This window comes from Dromiciops gliroides, chromosome 5 (genome assembly GCF_019393635.1).
Source record: "Dromiciops gliroides isolate mDroGli1 chromosome 5, mDroGli1.pri, whole genome shotgun sequence".
NCBI classification, from domain to species: domain Eukaryota; kingdom Metazoa; phylum Chordata; class Mammalia; order Microbiotheria; family Microbiotheriidae; genus Dromiciops; species Dromiciops gliroides.
In genome coordinates this window covers 117,919,269-117,944,178 of record NC_057865.1, presented here as the reverse complement: position 1 = coordinate 117,944,178, position 24,910 = coordinate 117,919,269, and the positions used below count along the sequence as shown (strand labels likewise).

General features: G+C 42.8%; 1 protein-coding gene across 1 annotated transcript; it reads left to right on the top strand.

Annotated features, from left to right (window-relative positions):
• The first annotated feature begins 14,106 nt into the window (after nucleotides 1-14,106).
• Nucleotides 14,107-23,575, top strand: HILPDA (hypoxia inducible lipid droplet associated). The gene is made up of 2 exons (XM_043965258.1): nucleotides 14,107-14,285; nucleotides 22,495-23,575. The coding sequence occupies exon 2, from the start codon at nucleotides 22,564-22,566 to the stop codon at nucleotides 22,777-22,779; it is 216 nt and encodes a 71-aa protein (XP_043821193.1). The 5' UTR covers nucleotides 14,107-14,285; nucleotides 22,495-22,563; the 3' UTR covers nucleotides 22,780-23,575.
• The last annotated feature ends 1,335 nt before the right edge of the window (nucleotides 23,576-24,910 follow it).

Below are 24,910 nucleotides of genomic sequence, written 5' to 3'. Positions count from 1 at the left end.
AAAGTCCCCCCAACACCAAGAAGATCCCAAAAAGGGCCATGGGGAGTTGGACACCACTGAAAAAAAAAAAAGACCCTTCTTCTGAGTAGGGTTAAGCCAGTACTAAGTGATAACCACAATTTACTGAGAATTGACTGATCCTCACCTATTCCCTCATTCTCAGGCCAATGAATCACTTGGGGCTGACCAATCTTTGTCAATTCCAGACTCTTGATTGACTTATGGATCTCCCCCAAACAAACTCTCCCCTCCCAAAGATTCCTAAGCTTACTTCCTGGACTTTAGGTTATTATGTAAAAAGGTTCATTTATATTAAGTAATTTCTGTCTGTGAGAAACTTACGTTTCCCAAGAGCAGTCTCATGACCCCTCTGTTCTGTTGCCCCATATGGGCCCTGTCCTCAGTCCCCATCTTTGGATATTCCTAGCATCTTGCTTTGTGATACTCCAAATTATAGCTCCTCTGCCCCGATTAAAGACCTTATTTCTCCTATGTTGATTGTTTCATTAATTTTCAGGTTAACATAAGTTAAACATTGTACCTAAAAGGGAAGGTATTTTGGGAGAGTCATTGTGGAGTACAACATTTACTGTACAACAGTCAACAAACATTAAGTGCCTACTATGTGCCAGGCACTGTTCCAAGTGTTGGGAATCCAGAGAAAGGCAGTACCCCTTCTCAGGGAGTCTAATAAGGGAGACAGCATACAAACAACCATGGACAAACAGGTTATCAGCAGGATAAATTGGAAATGCTCAATAAAGGGAAGACACTCAAATTAAGGGGTTTGGGAAAGGCTTCCTGTAGAAGAGAGGATTTTAGCTGAGACTTGAAGTTTAGGGAAGGCAGGAGGAGGCAGAGATCATGAGGAAAGAAGTCCAGCCATGGCAGACCAGCCAGCAAAAATGCCTGAAGTCTGGAGATGGAGAGCAAGGAGGATGGTGTTAATCAAATAAAGTGTATAATGGGGTGTAAGGTGCTGGAAAACCAGCCTCAGGACCTCAGCATTCCACAGGCTTTAGTGGTCAGATTGATAAGAAATACAGAAGAAAGGAGGCCAAAGGTGAAAATGTGGGCACAACCCCAGGAACCCTGAGGCTGCACGGTCTGCACGTTCCTCCAAGGTTTCCGGGACTACAGGCTGACTCTGAGTCAGCATCAGCGCACGTCAGTCAGAACACACACATACACACACACATGTGCCAATCCTGGACTTAACTCTGTCCAGCCCCTGAAACGGTGGGGGTGAGAATAAAATGTACAAAAACTAATGTTGGTCCTGCCTCCAATTAGGTGGGAAGGGTAGCGGGGAAAAGAGAAAGGGGAGGAGGAATGGGCGGGGCAGTATTTGAAGACTCTTCCCCTCACCCTGAAATCAACTAAGTACTGACTCCCCTCGGAGTTGGGGGAGAGGAAAAAGCACCAGATGTGCAAGTCTGAATGGATTTCAAATCAACCAACTTCCTATGGGCCCCACACTGGAATCTCTGCCTATGTGATGAGGGAAGGGGAAAGGGAAGGGAGGGTGTGTCTAAGAGCCAAAGCTCCCATTGCTTTGCTAGATTGTGCCAGATCAGCCTTCCCCCAGCCCAGATTGAGGAGTAGGTGAATCTGGTCTCCAGCAAGCCCCCAAACCCCTAGCAGACTTAAAGGAACTGTGGGAAGATTGCTAGTTTTGGAATCAGAAGAGCTGGCTTCAACCAACCAACTGATTGACCAATTAATAAGCATTTACTCTTTCTTTCTTTCTTTTTTGGTGGGGCAAGTGACTTGCCCAGGGTCACACAGCTAGGAAGTGTCAAGTGTCTGAGGCCGGATTTGAACTCAGGTCCTCCTGAATCCAGGGCTGGTGCTCTATCCACTGCGCCACCTAGCTATCCTCAGGCCTCTATTTTTGAAAGACACAATTCTCAAGGTGTCAAACGAATGATATATCAATAGGGAAAATAGATTAGTCCATCTTTTACTTCCTGATTCACTTGTGTGTAATTTCATTGTCATTGTTCAGTCATGTCCAATGCTTTGTGACCCGGTGGACCTTACTTATGCTGCCCAAGAGTTTTTCTTGGCAAAGATACTGGAGTGATTTGCCATTTCCTTTTCCAGTGGATTAAGGCAAACAAAGGTCAAATGATTTGCCCTGGTCATACAAAACTACTAAGTGTCTGAGGACAGATCTGAAGTTAGATCTTCCTTACTACAGGCTCACTGCTCTATATATGTTGAGTGACTTGCCCAGAGTCACACAGCTAGCTGTGCCATTTAACAGGGGCTTTCTGGAAGCAAGGCCATAATTCAGTGGTTTGTTTCTAATGATGGGAATTTCAGAGAGTAAAGAAGATATTAGTAGAAGTCGTAATAAGTCACACTTCTATAGCCCTTTGAGATTTATAAGTGCTTTGGTTTTTTTTTTAAGTGAGGCAGTTGGGGTTAAGTGACTTGCCTAAGGTCACACAGCTAGCAAGTGTCAAGTGTCTGAGGTCGGATTTGAACTCAGGTCCTCCTGACTCCAGGGCTGGTGCTCTATCCGCTGTGCCACCTAGCTGCCCCTATAAGTGCTTTTCTTACAACAGCTCTGTGAAGAAGGTAATAAAAATATTATTGTTCCCATTTTACAAGTGAGACAGTTGAGGTCCAGAGAAATAAATTGCTTTTTTTAAAGTAATAAACATTTTTATTTATAGTTTTGGGTTCCAATTTTTATCCCTCCTTCCCTCCTTCCCCTCCCCGCTCCCTGAGATGGCAAACAATCATATATGGGTTATACATATATGATTATGTAAAACATGACCATATTTGGCATTTTGTACAAGAAAACTTGAATAAAAGAAAGAACATGAAAGTGAAAAATAGCACGCCTTATTCTGTGTTCTATCAATATCAGTTCTTTCTTTGAAAATGGATAGTATAGTCCTTTGGGATTGTCTTGGATGATTGTATTGTTGAGAATAGTCAGGTCATTCACCATTCTTTATCAAACAATATTGCTGTCTCAGTGCACAATGTTCTCTTGGTTCTCCTTACTTCACTATACATCAGTTCATACAAGTCTTTCCAGGCCTTTCTGAAGTCATCCTGCTTGTCATTTCTTATAGCACAATAACATTCCATCACCATCAGATAACACAGCTTGCTTAGCCATTCCTCAATTGATGGGCATCCCTTTGAGTAAATTGCTTTTCAAATGACACTGTTTGCCATCCAGCCTATTCTGTTTTCCATGAAGGCAAAATATTACCTAGTTAAGTACAGGCTGGACAGCCAGGTGGCACAGTGGATAAAGTGTGAGGCCTGGAGTCAGAAGATGAATTCAAATCTAGCCTCAGATACTTGCTAGCTATGTGACCCTGGACAAGTCATTGAACCCTGTTTGCCTCAGTTTCCTCATCTGTAAAATGAGCTGGAGAAGGAAATGGCAAACCACTCCGGGATCTCTACCAAGAAGACTCCAAATGGGGTCAAGAAGAGTCGGACACAATGGAAGCCGCTGAACCACAAGAACAAGCTGGAAGCTATGGAATAGAAAATGCCACAGTCATGTGATGCCACCTGAATCCTCCTCTTCCGTACTGACAACAGAGTCACCATCCTACCTGTTCTCCTGGTCTTTAATCCCAGGGGACAGTAACTTCTTTGTCTACTGCCCATGGTCAATCTATCATTCTCTAATAGCAAAGTGCAATTTGAACATAGAGTCTTGGAAGGACATGAGGAAGAAGACTTTGTTTTACTCACCTCATGTTTGTAGACTGATTACAGCTTTGTGGGACACATAGAACCAGAATAGTATAATCACGCTTGACTTATATTTATGATTTTTTACAGTCATAATTGTAAACTAGGACCTGTTTTGTTCAATGATTTATCTACTGTGTTAAATCTTCATTGATCTCTATAAAATGATAAGACTGAACTAAATAATCTAAGGTCTCTTCCAGTCCTAAGATTTTTTTTTGGCTTTCTATCTTGTCTCTTCATGTATTTGTTTGGGGTTTGGTTTTTGGTTTTTTTGGTCAACAAATAAAATTTCCGTTTTTATTTAAAATATCATTTATTTCCCCCAAAAGATACATTATCATTTATAGTTGAAATATTATATGCTTTCTCTTCATTTATTTGTAATAAACCTTGAACTTGAGAATAGGGACAGGAAAGGCCTCTCTCCCAAATCATACAAGTTCGATATCCCTCTACAACAATGCTCACTGAACATTTGTGGATGACAGCTGAGTGTCAAAAAGACACGGGAGGTTGGCCTCATTCAATCTTGGAACAAAGGTAGGAGGTTCTCTTTGGAGATTCAGAAATTCGAGTCTCTGTTTATTCTTATAAGAACATTCACTTCTGACTCTTCTTTTCCCCAGCCCCAACCCCAACTCAGCCTCCATGTTGGAAAAGATCTCTGCCCTTAAATAGCTGAGGCCCAAACACTCCAACTGCCCAACTCTGTGGCTCAGTTTTGAAGACAAGAAGATCTAAGGGTTAGGGGTGACCTGCTTACCTCCTCTCCCTAGACAAGAAAAGAAGGAGCTGCTGTATGGAGGGGAAGATTCTGAAGGAGAATGAGCATCCAGTCTTGAAGAAAGAACCTGACTTCTCTTTCCCCCAGCAAGTTCTCCAGCCTTTGTCATTGCAAGAGCAGCAGCGGTAGAGAGGCCAATGGGCCTGATCCCCTGGATAAAGTATAGGCTGTTTTTCCTTTGGGCCTCTTTGTACAGGTGCGGCTAAGGGCATGACATAATCTGTCATCGATTAACAGCTAGAAGAGGTTTGGGAGGTTATCTCGTTCAACCTCTTCTTTTATGTACATTATTGGAATACTGTGGCTCCCAATCCTTGGGCAGCTACAGAATTACTATGAAGGGAAATCTCTCATTAAATGACAGTATAATAAATAAGCAAACATTCTTAGGAGGAACTTTTTTTTTTTTTGCAAGACAATGAGGATTAAGTGACTTTCCCAGGGTCACACAGCTAGTGAGTGTCAGGTGTCTGAGGCTGGATTTGAACTCAGGTCCTTCTGAATCCAGAGCTACTGCTTTATCCACTGCACCACCAACTGCCCCAATAAGCAAACATTCTTGATGTCTACTAACCAAATAATATCTCTCAAGCACATGTCTATAACTATTTTTCAAATATATATAGATGTTGTTATTGTTAATAAAATACAAATATTATTAAAAATACAATATTATAATAAATACAATAAATTCACATAACATAATAGTTAATTAATAGAATACATACTATTTCCTTTAGAAGCATTGCTGAATTCAAAGCAGCATTTTGTCATTGTGTACTTTCCCAATAAAAGTATAAATACTGTCATGTGCAAGTCTACCTCTTCCTCCTTTTTTTTTTAAATTTTAGCAAAGGGGCCCTTATACTTTAAAAAAAAAAAAGACAGAAAATAATTACTTCCTGCGTTTGGGTCCCAGGTCCAACACAACTGTGTGGCAATGGGCAAATTTCTTCATCTCCAGAACCCTAGTTTCCTCATCTATGAGGGGGATAATAACACTTAAAATACCTGCTCTACAGAGTTGTGAGAAAAGTACCTTATAAGCCCTAAAATGCTATGTTTATTCATGTGGTTGGTTTTGTAATTGTTGTTAGGAATGTCTCTGTGCTTGTGGATGACTGTATAGGTGGGACTCTTACTATAGATGTGGCTCTGTTACTCTATAAATTAATGCCTGGGGTTGTTCTGTGGTCTAGGTCTGTGGCTCTTCTTGTATTTATTAAGTTCAAGTTCATGGGACACTAGGAGTTTCTAAGTAAGAGACTGTGTCAGGGCCTGTGACTCTTCAGGAAGTCTAGGTAGGGTTAGTGTCCTCTAGTGAATCATTCAGGAAACAAAGGGTGTCCTTGTGAACTCCCCCACCCATCTCACACCAGAGGGCAGCCCCTGTTTCCTCATTCCCCCCTCCCCCCCTCCCCGTTCTCTACATGGCTGGCACACCCAAGAAGACCCTTTCCCTCAAAGGTGATGGCATCTAAGGATTTAGAACTGGAAGTAACTAAAGATAGTGATGATCTAGTGCAACCTTCTCATTTTATACATGAAGAAACTGAGGCCCAGAGAGGTGAAGGGAGCTTGCCCAGTGTCACACAGGGAATAAGTGGCAAGGTCTAGATTTGAATCCAGGAACTCTTATTTCAAATGTGCTTTCTGATATACCTCCAAAAAAAAAATGAAGCAAAGCAAAACAACTATGAAAAACAAAAATACCTGGTCATGGCTAATCGAGAGATCATCTCAGAGCCACACTATGAGTCAGGGACAGAGCTCAAAGGAAAATTTGTGAGTCCCTCATCTCATCTCCAGGTCTATAGAGTAGTCACGTAACCTATTTGACCCAGGGAGGGCATGATTTACCCGAAAACAGTGCTGGTAAGTTAGTATCATCAGTGACCATGCCTCTGACTCATACTCAGTTGACGCTGAAGCAGACCAGGTAGAAATCTAACTGAGCAATTCCCCTACTAGTTTATGCCTCTCATTTGTCCCCAGCTGGGGAGAGTCTCATAGACCACGATAAGCCAGTACGATTGATTAGAAAGATCTCTGTAGTCTTCTGAGTTGCCTTCCAGTTACCAAATCTTGGATCTCTCCCCAGTCATCTGAGGCAATTATAGTGTGGTAGAGAGGGTGCAAATGGAGGAACATCTCAGGTGAGGCTAATTTTAGAGTCTTCAGAAAGCAGGAATAAAATGACTTGAGGTGATAAAGGGAAAGAAGGAATAACTTACTTCTCAAATAAGCACAAGATAAACTGTAATACAGATTGGTTGTCAGATTAACTAGCTAGCACCCTATAAAGTAGAACCAAAGAAAGTCAGAGCTGGAAAGATTAGAGATTGTCTACTCCAACCCCTTCAGGTTTAATAAAAAATTACCTTACTTCTATTAATGCTTTTTGTTTTTATATATGCTCTAGCTCATGAAAGTGAACACTTTCTCATATGTATACACACACACACATATATATACACATTATATCCTTATATAACCAGTGTGCATCTGACATAACAAAGATTTAAAAAGAGAAAACCAGTAATTCCGCAAAACTAACCAACATATCAACAGTGTCAGCATAAGTCAGCATTCCACACCCAGAGTGCCTCACCTCTACAATGAAGTGAGGGAATTTGGGACCCACCTTGCCAACCCCTTCACGTGTTTTGTTGTTGTTCAGACTCTTCATGATCCCGTTTGGGGTTTTCTTGGCAAAGATAACGGAGCAGTTTGCCATTTCTTTCTCCAGCTCATTTTACAGAAGAGGAAACTGAGGCAAACAGGGTTAAGTGACTTCCTTAAGGTCAGTGTCTGAGGCCAGATTTGAATTCAAGAAAATGAATCTTCCTGACTCCAGGCCAGGCACTCTATCCACTTCACCAGCCCTTTGTGATCTAGAAGGGGACATTTACTAAATTTACTAACTTACTAAAATGAAGTGACTTGTCCAAGATCACACAGGTTGATAGTTGACATAGTCAGATATGGTGTCAAGTCAGATGTCTTGGGTTTGAATCCCTATTTATTAATTGTGTGACCCTACACGAATCACTTAGCTTCTCTCCACCTGAGTTTTCTCACCTATGGAACAAGAAATCATTTAAGAGCCAGAAGAATCAGAGAGTTCCTAGCCTCTCATTTTATAGGATGAGGAGGAAACTGAGGCCCAGAGAGGTATATTAACTTGCTAAAAGTCACATAGGTTACAGGGCTGGGATTTGAACCTATGTTCACCAAACCTATGTCACCAAAGTATCTGTATCTCTACCTCAAGAGGTGTCTCTGAGATTCAAAGGAGATACCACATTTTCTCTCAAGGTCTTAAAGCTTTAAAACTGATATTCTTCATTACACTCAGTAAGGCCCTAAAGGAATGGGACAACCCTGGGACAGGTTAGGGTACCTTGAGTTCGGCAGAACTAAGGGAGGACTGTGAGTCAGTGAGGTTACTTCAGTTTTGCCTGAGGCTCGTCCCTGTTTCTGGGACAAGGAGCATGGGGAGGTGTGTCTGAGAGTAGGGCTTTGGAGATAACGTGAAGTCGGCTGTTGGACAGGCAGGCTGCTTTGCTTATTAGACTAATTCAAATCATCGGATCCTAGCTTTAGAGCTGATGGGGATTTTAGAAGTCAGCAGATTGCTCCAATCCCTCCCATTTTTACAGATTAGGAAAGTGGGGCCCAGGAAAGTGATGATTTGTCCTGGTGTGTAGGGTCAGGGGGGAGTCAGTGACAAGCAGGATTCCAGGTGGAGGTCTCCCTACATCTGAGAGTCTTTGCACTGTGCCATGATGATATATAATAGGGTTCTGTTTTTCTTTGGGGAAATTCGTTGCCAGAGGTGGAAAGTTTATGTCCACTTCCCTAGATGAAATCTGACAGTTTATGCCCACATGCCTAAGTAAAACTTGAATGAAGGTCCCCTATGTCTATCTTTTGCCCTCATCCTGTAATCTGCCCCTGGAATACACAAATGTACCATTCCCCCTCTTCCTCCCTTCCCCCCCCCCCCTTCCCCCTCAGCAATTCCCTTGTACTATAGGGACTGCTTGGGTATATTTAGCCCAGCTTAAATGGCACGTACTGCATGAAGCCCTTCCCTGACTACTCTATCCCACAGTACTCTCTCCCTGTTCTAAACTAGTAAAGCAATTAACTTAGTGTCTGTACAAGCCAATTTGAAATGTATATGCTGCTTTAGAATCTTGGCATCAGGGGCAGCTAGGTGGCGCAGTGGATAGCGCACTGGCCCTGGAGTCAGGAGGACCTGAGTTCAAATCTGGCCTCAGACACTTAACAATTACTAGCTGTGTGACCCTGGGCAAGTCACTTAACCCTAATTGTCTCACTTAAAAAAAAAACACTAAAAAAAAGAATCTTGGCATCAGGTAGAGTTGTTGGGGGGACTTGCAACCTGGCTCGGGGGACTAGCTCACCCAAAGAATTGGAGGCTCATCACGAATCTTGTAAAAGAAAAAGATTTATTAGGAGAGAGGAATATATGGTTGGAGGACAGATCACTATAGAAAACTGTCCCCCTGGAGTAAGAGAAGACCGGGTCTATTGTATGTTTACAAAACAAATTACAAAGCAAGAGGAAATGAAAAAAACTGGAAAGGGCCAGATAACTGGGAGGGGATCTTTGAATAATGGGGTATCAGTATGCAGCATCCATCCATATCCTGCATGACCTGTACAGACCTTGGCATTGCGAATCAGTGTACCAGGCTCCTGCTCTGCCACATCTTATTCCTGAGATAGGAGACAGAGTTGTTTTTTCTTGGCCTTGGGGGTTGGAATCTTTAGGTTTCTTGGGGTCCCACTACATTTCCACAACAGAGTAAGGATTTGAAGTTGGGTCATCTGACTCTAGTCAGGAAGACTCCTCTTCCTGAGTTCAAATCTAGCCTCAGATACTTACTAGCTGTGTGATCCTGGACAAGTCACTTAACCCTGTTTGCCTCAGCTTCCTTATCTGTCAAATGAGCTGGAGAAGAAAATAGAAAACCCCAGAAGGGATCATGAAGAGTGAGACAGGACTGAAATGACTCAACAATATCTAACTCCAGTGCTTTCCCCACTGTACCTGGACAGCTAGGTAGCCCAGTAGACAAGACTTTGTGAAGTAGGCAAGACTTGGCTGGACTTGGAGTCAAGAAGATCTGGGTTAGAATCTTGACTCAGATATTCATTTAACTGTGTCATTCAATAAATATTTATTAAGCTCCTAGTAGGTGCTAGGCACTGTGCTAAGTGATGGAGGAGACTAAAAAGGGTTAACAGACAACCTAAGATGTCAAGCTCTAAAAGGGGCTAATAGATAAACTATCAACTGTAACTAAAAGGAGTTAACAGATAACCTAAGATCAATAGTACCTAAAAGGGTTAACAGAGAAATTAAGGTTTGTGTTCATATCAACAGTACTGTAACCAAGAGGGTTCAAGTCCCTATCAACCAGAAGCTTAGGGAAGCTATCAAGGAACCATTAACCATTAATATTCCTAGATGACAGGAGACCTAGAAACCAGATCTTAAAGTAGAGATACCAAAAACACAGAGACCCTCTGGCTTTGACAAGTTTAAGTATGTCTTTATGAACATGGACAGAAAAGGACAAACGTGTCCTTAGGTTCATCTTATGACTCGTAAACCCCAAAAACACACCTCAAAGGAAAAAAAGTACCCACGGGGGGGGGTGTTTGTCTTAGGACCCCAAGAATTCCAAATTAGGATAAGCCTTCTCCTCTACCTCCTTAAGGAGGAGATTAGGATAATGAGGAGATAACCTACTTTTTCTTACTATAAATATAACTATCTTTCTTCCCCCTATTTGAGATACCTTTTCTTTTCTCCTATGGCATTCTCCCTGTGGCCTCACAGTATTCTCATTGAACTTAGGAAACTGAGTCAGTGAGTCTTTTCATTCTTTTGGGACACCTCATAATCAATTTGATCAATCAAATCCAGCTCGGCTACTTCACTAAGTACAGAGGGTTCAAAAAGAGGCAAAAGACATCCCATCCTCAAAGAATTTACAAATCTCATTGTGATGGATGGGAGAAGAGATGTGCAAAGAAGTTTCCTCCCTTTGTGTCCCCTTCCCCTGGACTTTGGGAAGTCCAGTTTTCAGCTTCTTTTTCTCTTCCTTTTGTTCTTAAAGAAAAATTCTTTGTTACATGGGATGGTTTTTGAGGATACTAGGGAAAGGGAGGAAGTTTAAACAGTAAAAAGAATTTGTTGTTTAGTCGTTTCAATCATGTCAACTCTTCATGACTCCATTTGGGGGTTTTCTTGGCAAAGATACCAGACTGGTTTACCGTTTCCTCCTCCAGCTCATTTTACAGATGAGGAAACTGAGACAAATAGTGTTAAGTGACTCCCTCAGGGTCGAACAGCTAGGAAGTGTCTGAGACCAGATTTGAACTCAGGAAGATGTCTTCTTATAAAAAGAATATAGGGGGCAGCTAGGTGGCGCAGTGGATAGAGCACCGGCCTTGGAGTCAGGACACTTACTAGCTGTGTGACCCTGGGCAAGTCACTTAACCCCAATTGCCTCACACACAAAAAAAGAATATATACTTATAAATGTCACCTATATTTTAAAAAATGTCCCCATATACATAATAGGACCTCAAAAACTCGAAAGGAGAGATGCGGATATGGAGCAAAAGAATTCTTTTAGGATCCTTTCTATTCCACTTCATTATTTCTCTTAAGATTCTTGACCTTTGTTCCTTTGGATGGACTCAATTATTATTATTTTTTCTAGCTCTGGAGAGCTAGTGATAAAGAAGCAATAAAGTAGTTTGATTAATATGGAATTCAATAAGTAAATTAACTTAGGTAATATTGTCATTTTAAATTACACAATCTAGGCCTGACCATGAGCAAAGAAGGGACGCTGAGGAGGAGAACAGTGGGAAAATCAGGAGAAAGTAGGAAAACATCGGCTCTAAAACTTCAACCTCTTTTCTGGAACCCCTCAGCTCTATTCCTCTCCCTCATTCCATCTCCCAACCCCCTCTCTCTGCCTCCTCCCCAGTCTGATAATACTGAGTACAGAGAAGTAGGGGAAAGGTTGAGAAGCAGTTAATTGGGATTCTCCCTACCCCCAGGCCTGTTACTGCAGTGACTAGCCTCAAACCAAGTTATGAATACTCCCAGGCATCCTCCCTTCTGAGGACTGGTGGGAGCAGAGCCATAGAATAGTGTAACAAACAAGCTTTATTTCTGGATGAATTCTCTAGATTAGGATTTATCCTACTCTGCATGTGTTCCCAAGCAGTTCCATAAAATCTCAGGCTGGAAAGGTCCTTAAGGATCTAGCAGTTCTTAAACTCTTTGCTCTCTGGATCCCTTTAAACACTTAAACATGAAAGACGCTCCTCCCAAGAGTTTGTTTATGTAGGCTCTATCATTATGTAAATATCTTAGTATTATCTGAGAAGGGATAAGAATCCCGGGGCCCTAGTAATATATGAAAGACCCACTGGGGATACTCTGAAACTTTCCTAGTTCAGCTGGATGGGTCCTCAGATTATAGACACACAACCTGCGCCAGGGAGAATTTGATGCTTTCCTGGCTTTATGGGTTAGACCAGGGCCTCCATTTCAGTGGCAGGGTTTTGGAGAACCCTCAGCCTTATTAGAAGACAATGGTGGGGCAGCTAGGTGGTGCAGTGGATAAAGCACCAGCCCTGGATTCAGGAGTACTGAGTTCAAATCCAGCCTGAGACACTTGACACTTACTAGCTGTGTGACCGTGGGCAAATCACTTAAGCCCCATTGCCCTGCATAAAAAAAAAAAGAAGAAGAAGAAAAAGAAGACAATGGTGCCTCAGAGGAAGGTAACTAGGGAGTGCATAAGTTAAAAGAATGATGGTTTTGGAGTCAGAAAACTGGGGTGTGAATCTGGACTCTTCTGAATAATTCCTTAAACCGAAGCAGGTCACTTTGACAAGTCACTTAACCCTGTTTGCCTCAGTTTCCCTATCTGTAAAATGGTGATGGTCCTTTTGTGGGAGGTAGTGAAAATATCATCACTGGAAGTCTATAGACAGAGGTTTGATGAAAACCTGGCAGGAATCATAGATTTACAGAGTTGGAAGGGACCTTGGAGGCCAGAGCTCAAGCTTTGCATTTTACAGATGAAAGGCAACACTGTGTAGTGTGGGTAGAGGTGAGAGACCAGAAGTCAGAAAGACCCAGTTTGAACTCTGCCTCAGACACTGGCTAGCTGTGTGAGCCTGGGCAAATCAGGCTTTCTGAGCTTGTTTCCTTATCCTTAAAAAGGACTGGATCAGGCTCAAGGACCTCTACGGTCCTTTCCATACCTAAATCTAGCTCAGAGAGGTCTCCTTACCTTGACTTCCCCACTTCAATCTGCCTCTTAGAATCCCTTGTTTCCTTTGAAGCGCATCTCAAGTACTACATGAAGCTTTTTCTGATTTCTCCCCAGCTTTTAAAGCTATCCCTACTCCCAATGATCAGGAAAAAATTGTGGAAATGCTGTATCAGGGGTAGCAAGGCCCTGAAGTGGGATACAGTGAGGGGCCTAGAATCAGGAAGGCTCATCTTCCTGAGTTCAAATCTGGCCTCAGACACTTCCCAATTGTGTGACCCTGAGTCAGTCACTTAACCCTGTCGGCCTCAGTTTCCTCATCTGTCAAATAAGCTGGAGAAAGAAATGGCAAACCACTCCAGTCATCTTTGCCAAGAAGGGTCTGACATGACGCCAGATTAAGTGTCAGAGCAATTCAGAGGGGATTCATTTCAACAAACGTTTACCAAAACATGGCCCTGGATATACAAAGGTAAAGAGAAGAGAAAGCCAGCAGTCTAGAATCTTAGGTTCTAAGAGTATAATGAAAAGTGGTGGCGAATAAGCCAGGAGAAAGTGCCAGAGGAATATTTGGGGGCGGGGGAGGGGAGAGACAGACAGAAACAGAAACACAGACAGAGAGAGACAGAGATACAGGGAGGTACAGAGAGACTTACTTTCCAAAAAGGTAAGGCTGGGACCTGAGCTGGGCTTTGGAAGAAGGGTGATCCGAGAATTATACGTTAGTTGATCTAGAAACCCTAAAACACGACATAAAAAGTTAACTAAGTAAGCAGAATAGACTCGAGCAGAGTAATAGGGTTCCTTAGGAATCAGCGCGGAAGGATCACACCTTTCTCGACCCCCTTCTCTTTCTTCAGTAGATGTTAAGTTAAGACACACTAGGCCCCTTGCCAGGCTGTGCCTCAATTTCCTTAAACTGGAAGGGAACGCCATCTCTTGTTTCTGTTTCTCTGACTCCCTCTATCATTGTCTCTCCTGTCTCTCTATCTCTGACTCTGTTCATCCACTTCCCTCGGTCACTGTCTCTTCTGTCAGTTTCTGTTTTTGTCTCTTTCGCCCGTTTTCTCTCTCTGTAAACTCCCTCCTCCCGGCAGTCATCTAATCTCAGTGGCCCAGGAAAAACGACCGCGGGCTAGGGGCTTCCTCCCCTTCCTCTCTCCCCCTCCCCGCCCCTTCCTTCTAGCTGCTCTAGCAAACACCTCTCCATCTAGGCTCGAACCAGCAGTGTAGCTATAAACCCGTGCTGTCCCTTTAAGGGGCGCGGCCAGACCTTGGAAGCTATAAATCTGCTTCGTTCTGGGTCGGGAACGCGGTGAAATTCCTTGCAGGCACTGTTCGCTGCTGCCGGAACTCCTTGGATCGGAGCTCACGTCCCGCAACCTCCGATCGTCACCCATCTCTAGTTGCTCTTCCATTTTGCGGTAAGTACCTAACAGCTAGCGAAATCAGGGGGCCCAGGCCGGGACCGAACGGCCACCCCGCCCCCATCTTGCCAAGCCACGTTTTCCCGATCTGCGCCCCGGGTCTGCTTCTGCTCCTCCTTGACTCGGGGATGGGCTTTGGGCTGGTGGAACCACCCTTCCCTTCTCTCCGTGCTGCTTGCCTGGGGAAGGCCTATCTACTTCTTCCGGAGGACTCCCAGCGGGGATGAGGACGTGGAGATAAGGTCCATGTGGTCGCGGGCTCCAGCCTGTGCGTTGAGTTAAGACAGCTCGAGGAAACCTCACTTAGTCCACTTTGTTCACTTTATAGATAAGTAAGAGAAAGAACTTCGGGCTTCCGAGTCCGAATCCGTGACCCTTCTCTCCCACCTCGCGGGGGGTGGGGGTCTCTTTCTGTTCCCAAAAGCTTTTTGCTTAAACAATTGCCAACTTCTGCCCTTAAAAAAAAAGGCATATGGTGAAATTTTTTAGGGAAAGGAACAAGCGATTTATTAAGCCCTACTATGTGCTAACAGCTTTACAAACATCATCTCATTTGATCTTCACAACCCTGTGAGGTGGGTGGTAGGTTTTTGTTTTGATTATTTTCATTTTACAGTTGGGGAAACCGAGGCCGATAGATAAAGTGACTTGCTCAGGGTCACACAGCTTGTAAGTGTCAGAAACTATATTTGAATTCAGGTTTTCCTGACTCCAGGCCAACTGTGCCACTTGACTGCCTCTAGCCAGGAGCAAGCCCCATAGTGCCTGGATGTAATGTCATTTAAGAGCTAGGATTTCTTCCTTTAACCGATGGTGGCTGCTTTAAGAATTAGGAGAGGTTTGTTGGGTCTCAACTATCTCCATTCTGGAGACTTAAGTGGGGTTGTACTGTTGTTGGGTCTCTAGGTTTTAGTAAAGGAATTAGGGATAGATTAAAAAAAAACCGACAAAACTTCTGTGTCCTAACCTCTTTTTCCTTTTTTTTTTTTTTTTGCGGGACTATGGGGGTTAAGTGACTTGCCCAAGGCCACACAGCTAGTATCTGAGGGGATTTGAACTCAGGTCTTCCTGAATCCAGGGCCAGTGCTTTATCTACTGTGCCACCTAGCTGCCCCCTGTGTCCTAACCTCTTAAGGAGTGGGAAATAATTCACATTTTATGGCACTTGATGAACCTTTTTCTTCATAACAAACTATTGTGGTATCTCTGTTTTACAGCTAATAAAATTTAGGCTTAGTGGTGTTAAGTCTGGTATTCTTTCTTTTGCTGGGCAATGAGGGTTAAGTGACTTGCCCAGGGTCACACAGCTTGTAAGCATCAAGGGTTTGAGGCTGGATTTGAACTCAGGTTCCCCTGAATCCAGGGCTGGTGCTTCATCCACTGTGACACCTAGCTGCCCCACATTATCTGATCTTAATGGCTTAGCAAGTTAGGGGTCTCAAGTAATGTGTTTTCTTTTCTTTTTTTTGGGGGGGGGAGACAATTGAGGTTAAGTGACTTGTCCAGGGTCACACAGCTACTTAAGTGTTAAGTGTCTGAGGTCAGATTTGAACTCAGGTCCTCCTGACTCCAGGGCCAGCACTGTATCCACTGCGCCACCTAGCTGTCCCAAGTAAAGTGTTTTCTAAGGATAAAGTGATATTGATCAATATTTATATTTATAGGTAGCTACTGACTTTGTAGTTACAATGGAACATATTTTTATAGTACTTTTCAGACTTTGTCTTTAATGGGAACCCAAGCCAGGTAGAAGGGATAATATTACCATTGTACAGGGGAAATGGAGGTGATTTATCTCCCTGAGAGAACTAGAGGCTGCCTCCTGACTCCAAGGCTCTGGTTATTTATTGGAAAACCATCCACCTGCTAGGTCCTGCTGAAGGATAAAAGGATTAAAAGATGTTTTGTACCTTCCCAGAGCCTATACTATGGTAGAGGAGATAGACTCTTAGAGCCTTAGAAAGGAAATCGATTTTACTAATTAGCTAAACCAACACTCATGCACCCAAATAACTACTACTATTAGGTTGCTTGAAAGTCTACCACCTAAACTGGCTTTAACTAAAGCCTATGACCAGTATTATCTTTGTGGTCTTCCTTCCTTCCTTCCTTTACTTCTTCCAGATGAGGAACCTGAGGCAAACAGAGTTAAGTGACTTGTCAAGGAACACACGGCTAGTAAGTGTCTGAGGCCTGATTTGAACAAAGGAAGATGAGTCTTCCTGATCCAGTGACATAAATGCTAGCTGTTATTAAGGGAAATGAAAAAAAAAAATTAACTGCTTACCTAATCTGTAAAATCCTAGTTGGCTGGCTGTGTGTGAAACTATAGCTGGTAAAGCTATAGCTGGCTATTAGCTGCCTAAGCCAGTCTGTAAGGGCTATTTAAAAAATCCTCCAACTGCTTCTCCCAGACTGATAAGCAAAAGCCATTTTTCAATTAAACACAAAATAGGGTTTATTTATGAGAATAAACTTAGAGGTAAATACAAAGAAAAATATGACCTGACTGCGTTTTAACTTTCTCTCTGCTGCCGTGGAATCTCAGTCGCTCGCCTCTCGCCTGTGGGTGTGGCTGCCGTTCCCTCCGCCTGAGCTTACAACCCCCAAGCTGCATCTCCTTTCTCAGTCCTCCCTGCAACTGCTGCCCTTCTCCTCTCCCCCTTACTGAACAACCTCACTTCACTCAGTGGAGCCCCTTTCTCCGGTAGCATCCCTCTCCATCTCCTTTCTCAGTCCTTCTACCCACCACTGCTACTCTTCACTACCTCCTCTACGTCTCTACCCCCCAGGCTATATAATCCTTCTTTCTCTCAGAAACCTGGAGTCTGCTGCCCATGAACGCCAAGCTAATTCATTGGCACCCCCAGGGCCAGGCCCAAGGCAGGCCGGGGCACTAAGCCCCTGTGCCGAAAAACCTGTCGAGCCTGAGGCCCTCTGAGCAGGGTGTGGAGCTTATGCTCCTGGGGCAGTTTTGGGGAGAGCAGTTGCACTGGGGGAGGGGCAGCCCATTTGGGGTGCCCCAGGCTAATTTTAGCTGCTTACAGAAGGGAACAACCATAATTTGACGTGTTTACCATGTGCCAGGCACTGTGCTAAGCTTTTTACAAATATGATCTCATTTCATCCTCCTAACATCTCTGCAGGGTGGGCGCTCTTATTATCCCCATCTTACAGTTGAGAAAATTGAGGCAGACTGTTTAAGTGGCTTGTCTGTGGTCAGACAGCTAATTAAGTGTCTGAGGCTGGATTTGAACTCATGTTTTCCCTCATTTCACGTCCAGTGCTCTATCCACTGAACCATCGAGCTGCTTCTGTTATTAATGTGAGAGGTATAGAATGTTTTACTGACTGATTAGAGAAGACTTAACGACAAAGAGGTCTTGGAGTGGGAACTTTATCAGAATGAGCAAAAGGATCGGAGATATGTGGGGACCAATTTTTAATTGGGGAGTGTTAGCTAAGCAGCTTGCCATAATATTGGGGCAAGGAAGGAGACCGGCAGCCTCCCTCAAAACAGAATAGGATTTATTTTAACAAGAACGAACCTAAAAAAAACCACAAACACAAACAGGATCAGTAGGATCAAGGGAAAGGAAATAAAATGGAGAAAGGGAAATTATACAACCTGAAGAAATACCACCGCCCAGGAATCAGCTGAGAATATACAGCAGAGCTCCTGTCGCCTTCCAGCATCCAGCTAGAATGGTGAATTTTCCTCCCCCAATCCCAGAAACCCCCCAGCCCCCAGCCAATTGGATGGCCGCTCTGACAGTCACATGACTGTCCTCACTAGGCTTCCAATCATTACAATTTTGCCAGGCCCATGTAGGCATCGGCAAGTGGTGATGACATGAGGTACCAGCGCCACGGAGCCCCAGGCCAGTGTGCACCGATGCATTAAAAACCTCAAATAACAATTAATTCCTTACATTCCCCCTTTTGTTTCTTCAAGAAACATGGGGTGTTTCCTTGATAGAACAATAAATAATAAACAATAAAGACATTTTAAAAAATAACAATATCATAACCAGTGCTAACAAACAATATACTAATAACAATATAGGAAAGGGAAAATACATATTACAGATGATGTATATATTAACAGAAGGAAAAACAAAAATGTCCATTTAAAGTCCTTAAAATCTTGTCTTCGAAGGAGTGTTGAGATGTCATCAGGGGAACTGGACTCTGGTCTGGATTCTGGCTGTCCCTGGATTCTGGTTGTCTCTGGAACTGCTGGATTTTTATTAATCTTTAGCATAGCATTGCCCCAAAATGTTCAAATTAAACAATGAAAGTTCTTCAAAATATACAAAACAAGTTTAAACTTTATATATATACACACAGCATATTGGAATCACCCCTTTAGAGGATACTCATCCATATGCAATACAAAATTGAGACAGTTATGACATTACTAACACTTTTTACCACTATATGTCTGGATCAAGGCCAAATTTAGTTGTGTCCATGATGACACCTGGAAATGTTATGGAAAGGTTACCATACCACATCTCATGGTTCATAGACATCTAATAATTGTGCTAGGCCTCAGGTGGATGGATTGTGACCATGCCACCAGATTGAGTGAAGAAGCCAAGTTAAGTTACACGAGGTGCATGCATTAGGGCTAACATGACACTAGAACATTTTTTGGAGTGAGAGAGGAAGAAACTGGACTATGTCCAGTAATTGTGCTCTATAGATATAAAGCTAGAAGGACCTTAGAATCCAATCTCCTAACTTTACACAGCCCGGAGGAGTGAAATACATGATTAGGGCTCCAGAAGTAGTAAACTGCAGAGCTGAGACTTGAATCCATGTCCTCTGACTTCCAATCCACTTCTCTTACCACTGCCCCAGAAATCCTTTAAGGCTTGCAAAATGCTTTTTTTTTTTTTTTTTTTTTTTGGTGAGGCAGTTGAGGTTAAGTGAGTTGCCCAGGGTCACACAGCTAGTAAGTGTTAAGTGTCTGAGGCTGAATTTGAACTCAGGTCCTCCTGAATCCAGGGCTGGTGCTCTGTCCACTACGCCACCTAGCTGCCCCCAAAATACTTTTTATATAGGCTGTATCATTTGATCTTCAAAACAACCACCTTTTTTTTTTGAGAAAGGAATAATTATCTCCATTTGTTAGATGAGGAAACTGAGAATCTCAAGTTATTCCTCCAGGGTCACATGGCTCATGGGAAGAGAATGGTGGCAATTTGGGTGGGGACAGTTTTTGTGATAGAGTTGTTCAATCATTATTGTTGTTTTTTCCAGTCATGTCCTACATTTCTTTGACCCCTTTGGGGTTTTTTTGGGCAAAGATACTGAAGCGGTTTGCCATTTCCTTTCTCTAGCTCATTCTCCAGATGAGGAAACTGAGGCCAACAGGGTTAAGTGACTTGCCCAGGGTCACACAGCTAGTAAGTGTCAAGTGTCTGAGGCCAGATTTGAACTCAGGTCCTCCTGACTCCAGGGCTGGTACTCTATCCACTACACCACCTAGCTGCCCCTTCCCATGTTACTTTCAAAGCTGCCCTGCTTATCTGTGCTTCCTTCTGATCTTCCTTCAGTTTTCAAATGTGCATTAAAAAAACCTGTTTCTACTGCCCCCACCGTATTTTGGGGGGTGGGGGGGTGGGAAGGAGTAATATACCTTGAAATAAAGTGCCCAGGCTTTTATCTTTTTTTAATCTTGTTTTTCATGGAACTCAATGACTCTTAAAGTTTCTTCTTGACTTGTTTTACTGGTTAGTTTTTATAACCGTCTCATATTTACTTCTCTTTCTTTTTTCAGTCTTTTGATTTTTGTCCTATTTCTTGCTGTCTTGGGGAATCATTAATTTGAGTTTGGTCTGTACCCATTTCTGGTCCAGCTGGGGAAGCTTCAGGCTTCTACAGTTATGCTGGTGCTGACATTTTCCTACTGTGTGAATTTTTGTGTAGTTCTGGGAGGAAAGAAATAATATAGTTTATAAATGGATTTTTAAAAATTTAACAAATTTTTATTGTATTGTTTCTTTTCTTTTTTAAAAACATCGTTATAATTTTCCTCCCAGAGAATCTTGGATTTCTTGATCATTATTCGGTCTAGTATTGAGGCCTAGGTTTTTGCCATGTCAGCCTGCCTCAGTTCCACTCTGGAAGATCCACTGTCCCTCCCTTTTTCTGAGTCCCTCTCCCACTTATTGGCCCCAGCCTGAGGCCATTGCAGCTATACAGGGAGGTAGTAATGAGGGCCTTTCTAGGACAGGAGCCAAAATAAAGCTTTAATGAGTCGAATGGGGGTGGGGAGCTTTGAGAAGCTTACCTAACTACTGTTAAGTCCACCTTCCTACTACATCACTGCCCTAGTAACAGTGGCCATCAATTTGTTAGCCTCTCTCCTTCTCCCCAAAACTGAGTGGTTGGGGGTGCTCCTCTGTCCCAAGTTCAAATTTCATCTTTGTTTTAGATAGTTGAATTTGTACTCCAGTTGTGAAGCTCAGTCTCTCTATCAGTCTCTCAGACTCTTAGGCTTATTAGCTATGTGACCAGGAACCATGATATCTCTGAATTGCAGTTTCCTTATCTACAAAAAGGAGTATAAAGATGCAGTCCCAACCTCAGGATTGTTGAGGAAAATGCTTTCTAAACAAACCTTCCAGTGCAATAGAAATAGGAAGAGATGGTATGGGGCTAGGGATACAACCTGTGGTTTCCCTAGTATAGATAGGGAACTCTTAGATAAGAAAACACCCTTTTTTTGAGGACAGGTGAGGACATTCTCTGCAACTTGTAGTCTTGGAGAGCTTTCTAGCGTACCAAGCAGTAAAGTGACTTGTCCAGGGTCATCTAGCTAGTATGTGTCCCAGGCAAGATTTGAACCTAGGTCTTCCTGGTTTCAAGGCAGGCCCTCTATCATTTACCATGCCGTACTGTGGTGTTGGTGGTAGGAGTAGTAATTGGAATAGTATCTAAATCTATGCTTCCCTTTAGAAAAAAAATTGGGGAATAACAAGAATTGCCTGTACTGTTTACCTCACAGTGTTATTGTAAGAAACAAATGAGATGACATATATAAAGCACTTTAACAAACATAAAGCACTTTATAAATATTGACTATTAATTAGTCCAGTTAACTAAATAATCTATAACCAGGGCCTTTCCAGATTGACCAGTCAGTCAACAAGCATTTATTTAGTTAGTTAGTTTTATTGGAGGGGATAGGCAGTCGGGGTTAAATGACTCACCCAGGGTCACACAGATAGTATCTGAGGCCTGACTGAAATCAGGTCTTCCCAACTCCAGGACCAGGGCTCTATCTGCTTTGTCACTTAGCTGCCCCAACAAGTATTTATTAAGAACACATATGCTTTACATGTAACGGAAAAAATAAAATACCTTATACATAAAAAAAAAGAACACATATGCCAGGCACTGTGCCAAGTGCTAGGGGTACAAAGAATGGCAAGTCCCTGCTCTTGAGTACCTTCGAGCACTGGTCCCTTTCCAGAATCTAGGTTCACCTCCATGTTCAAATGAGTCACAGTGAAATAAGACTTTAATGGAGGATTAAGGGATTATTAGTTTGTTAAATTCCCAAGCCCTCTTTTCACTTTATGATCTAAATAGCCCTTGAATTCAGACTCACTAGATCCAGAGAATAGACATGTGAATGGTCCTTGTGCCCCTGGGGCAAAGGTTAGCTTCTCTCCCCGCCCCCCCCCCCCTTGATTAACCTTTTTCTTTGATGTCTTTTCTGCAGCCTCTACATCTGCGGTTATTAATCTGGGATCCAAAAAAGGGCCCTAATAGATTTTTGGCAGGGGTGTCCATGAATTTGTATGGGAAAAAATTACATCTTTATTTCAATATAATTGGGGGCAGCTAGGTGGCACAGTGGATAAAGCACCGGCCCTGGATTCAGGAGGACCTGAGTTCAAATCTGGCCTCAGACACTTGACACTTACTAGCTGTGTGACCCTGGGCAAGTCACTTAACCCCCAATGCCCGCCCAACCCCCCCCAAAACAAACAAAAAAAAACCCCAAATCAATATAATTGGTTTCCTTCATAATCCTCTACATTTTATTTTATTTTAATCAGAAATACGATCCTGAGAAGGGATCTGTAGACCCCATTTTGTATGACTAAAGAGACATTAATAAAATTAGGAAGCCCTTGTTCAATACTTCCAGGGTGGTTCTTAATTCTCACTGCCCTTTCTTTTCCAGGGTCTGAAGGATCCAGTGGCCCAAGACAAATTCCATCTCTTTGCTGTTCACTGGAAGACCCTTCCCACCATGAAGTACTTGCTGAACCTCTACCTGCTGGGCATACTGGTGTCATTCCTCTCCATCTTGGTTAGGCTGATAGAGTCCTTGGAGGGGTTATTAGAAGGTCATCCCTTCCCTGGCCACTGGCCGAGCAGGGGCCAAATAGCCGGCGCTAATCCACCCAAGGGACTGGCCCATGAACGCCTACTTCCGACCAAATCTGTCAGACCGTACTTAGGATGAGTTTTGCCTAAAGCTGATGTTCTCCCAAGAACGTGATTCGAACCAGTCTCAAGCATCATCAGATTGTGTTCCTGGAATCTAGCTGTAGGCTGGCATCCAGCCCGTGCAGCAGTAGCCTTCCTGACCTTGAACTCATTGACTTTTGGCTTTTCCTTCTTGTTCTGGACAGATGGAGAAGAGATAATCAGTCCTTTATGGCAAGGTTTCTTAACCCAAGATCCGTGGATGGATTTCATCCACGTCAGTGAATTTGGATGGAGAAAAAAAATTCTTTTTGTTTTTATTTCATTTCATTTATATTCACTTCTAACTGGCATTTAGCATTTCCCTTAATTATTTAAAAACGTTATCCTGAGAAAGGGGTCCACAGGTTTCACTAGAAAAATGGATCCATATCACAAAAAAGGTTAACTCTTTGAGCAGGGGGAGTTGGACCTTCACTTGGGAGTGGGCCCAGTACAGAGATAGCCTTGCTCATCTCAGGAGAGGTCAGGAAGAGTTCTCTGGCCATTGCCCTTCCTGGGGCTAGAGAGGAATAGGGAGAATCTTTGCTTTCTAAAATGGAGTGGCCACTAGAGCTCGCTGTTCTGGCTGGCTTTCAGAAGGAGCTCTCTTCCTGGGTCTGTGAAGCAGTGGGAGGAGGGGGTTTGTATAAACATGGTTTCTGCCCTCGTTGCTTTTTTTCCCCCTGCTTCTACCCTGCAGAGAGATACTAGGTGAATGTAGTGATAGCCACCATGTGGCTTCAACTTTTTTTTAAAAATTAATACAATAAAGATGATGTACCTTTCCAGTGGCTTCAGTGCTGGTTTATTTAAATTTTATTGATGGGGGGGGGGGCAGCTAGGTGGCACAGTGGATAAAGCACTGGCCCTGGATTCAGGAGGACCTGAGTTCAAATTCGGTCTCAGACACTTGACACTTACCAGCTGTGTGACCTTGGGCAAGTCACTTAGCCTTCATTGCCCTGCAAAAACAAAACCAAAAATTTTTATTGATGACCTTTGTTTTTTTTTTTACAGTTATTTTATTTTATTTATTTAGTTTTTTAGTTCTCAACTTTTGTTTATACATGCTTTACAATTTCGGATTTTTCTCCCTCCCACCCCTCCCTCCCCCCTCCCCTAGACAGCAGGTAATCTGATATAGGTTATATATATATCTCTATACATATACATATAGATATATATATACACACACACATATATATACACATAATAACATTAATCCTATTTCTGCATTAATCCTGTTACAAGAGAAAGAATCAGAGCAGTGATGCAAAACCTCAAAATAGAAAGAAAAAAAAAACCAACAGCACCCAAAACAAAAGAAATAATATGGTTCAATCAGCATCTATACTCCACAGTTCTTTCTTTCTTTCTTTTTTTTTCTTGGATTTGGAGATCCTCTTCTATCATGAGTTCCCTGGAACTCTTCTGTACCATTGCATTGGTGAGAAGAATATAGTCCATCACAGTAGGATGACCTTTGTTTTTACAACCCAATCATTTCTGGATCCCTGAGCCACATCTCCCCCTCTCCACCTTCCACCCCACCAAAGAAATGAACCTTTGCTTTTTAACAAAGAAAAGGCAAGACTGACACTTAAGAGGTTCTTTCAGTATCTATCAACAAGCATTTATTAAGCCCCACTGGGCAATGGGGATCGATAACTAAAGAGAGAAAAGCCTTGCTTTGTCAACCAAAGAGCATATACTTTCAGGTGGGAAAGGAAGAATGTAAGTCTTCACAGATAAATATAGGAGATGTAAAATACATAGTGGTTTGTATAGGGAAAGCAGGAGGATGGTAAAGGATCAGATAAAGTCTTTATATCTCTTTAAAGTTTGTGAAGGGTTTTTAACATATGTTATCTCACTTGGTCCTCACAACAATCCTCTGAGGTAGGTACTTCTATTCTCATTTTACTGGTGAGGAAACAGACTGAGAGAGGTTAAGTGATTCTCCCAGGGTCACACAGCTGGTGTCTGAGGCAAGATTGGAACTCAGATCTTCCTTAGTCCCAAGTCCAACACTATTTACTGTGCCGTCTAGTTGTCACATGTAGAAGTTAAAGGGACCTCAGAGGTCATCTAATCTAACCCCTTCACAATACAGCTGAAGAAAAAAT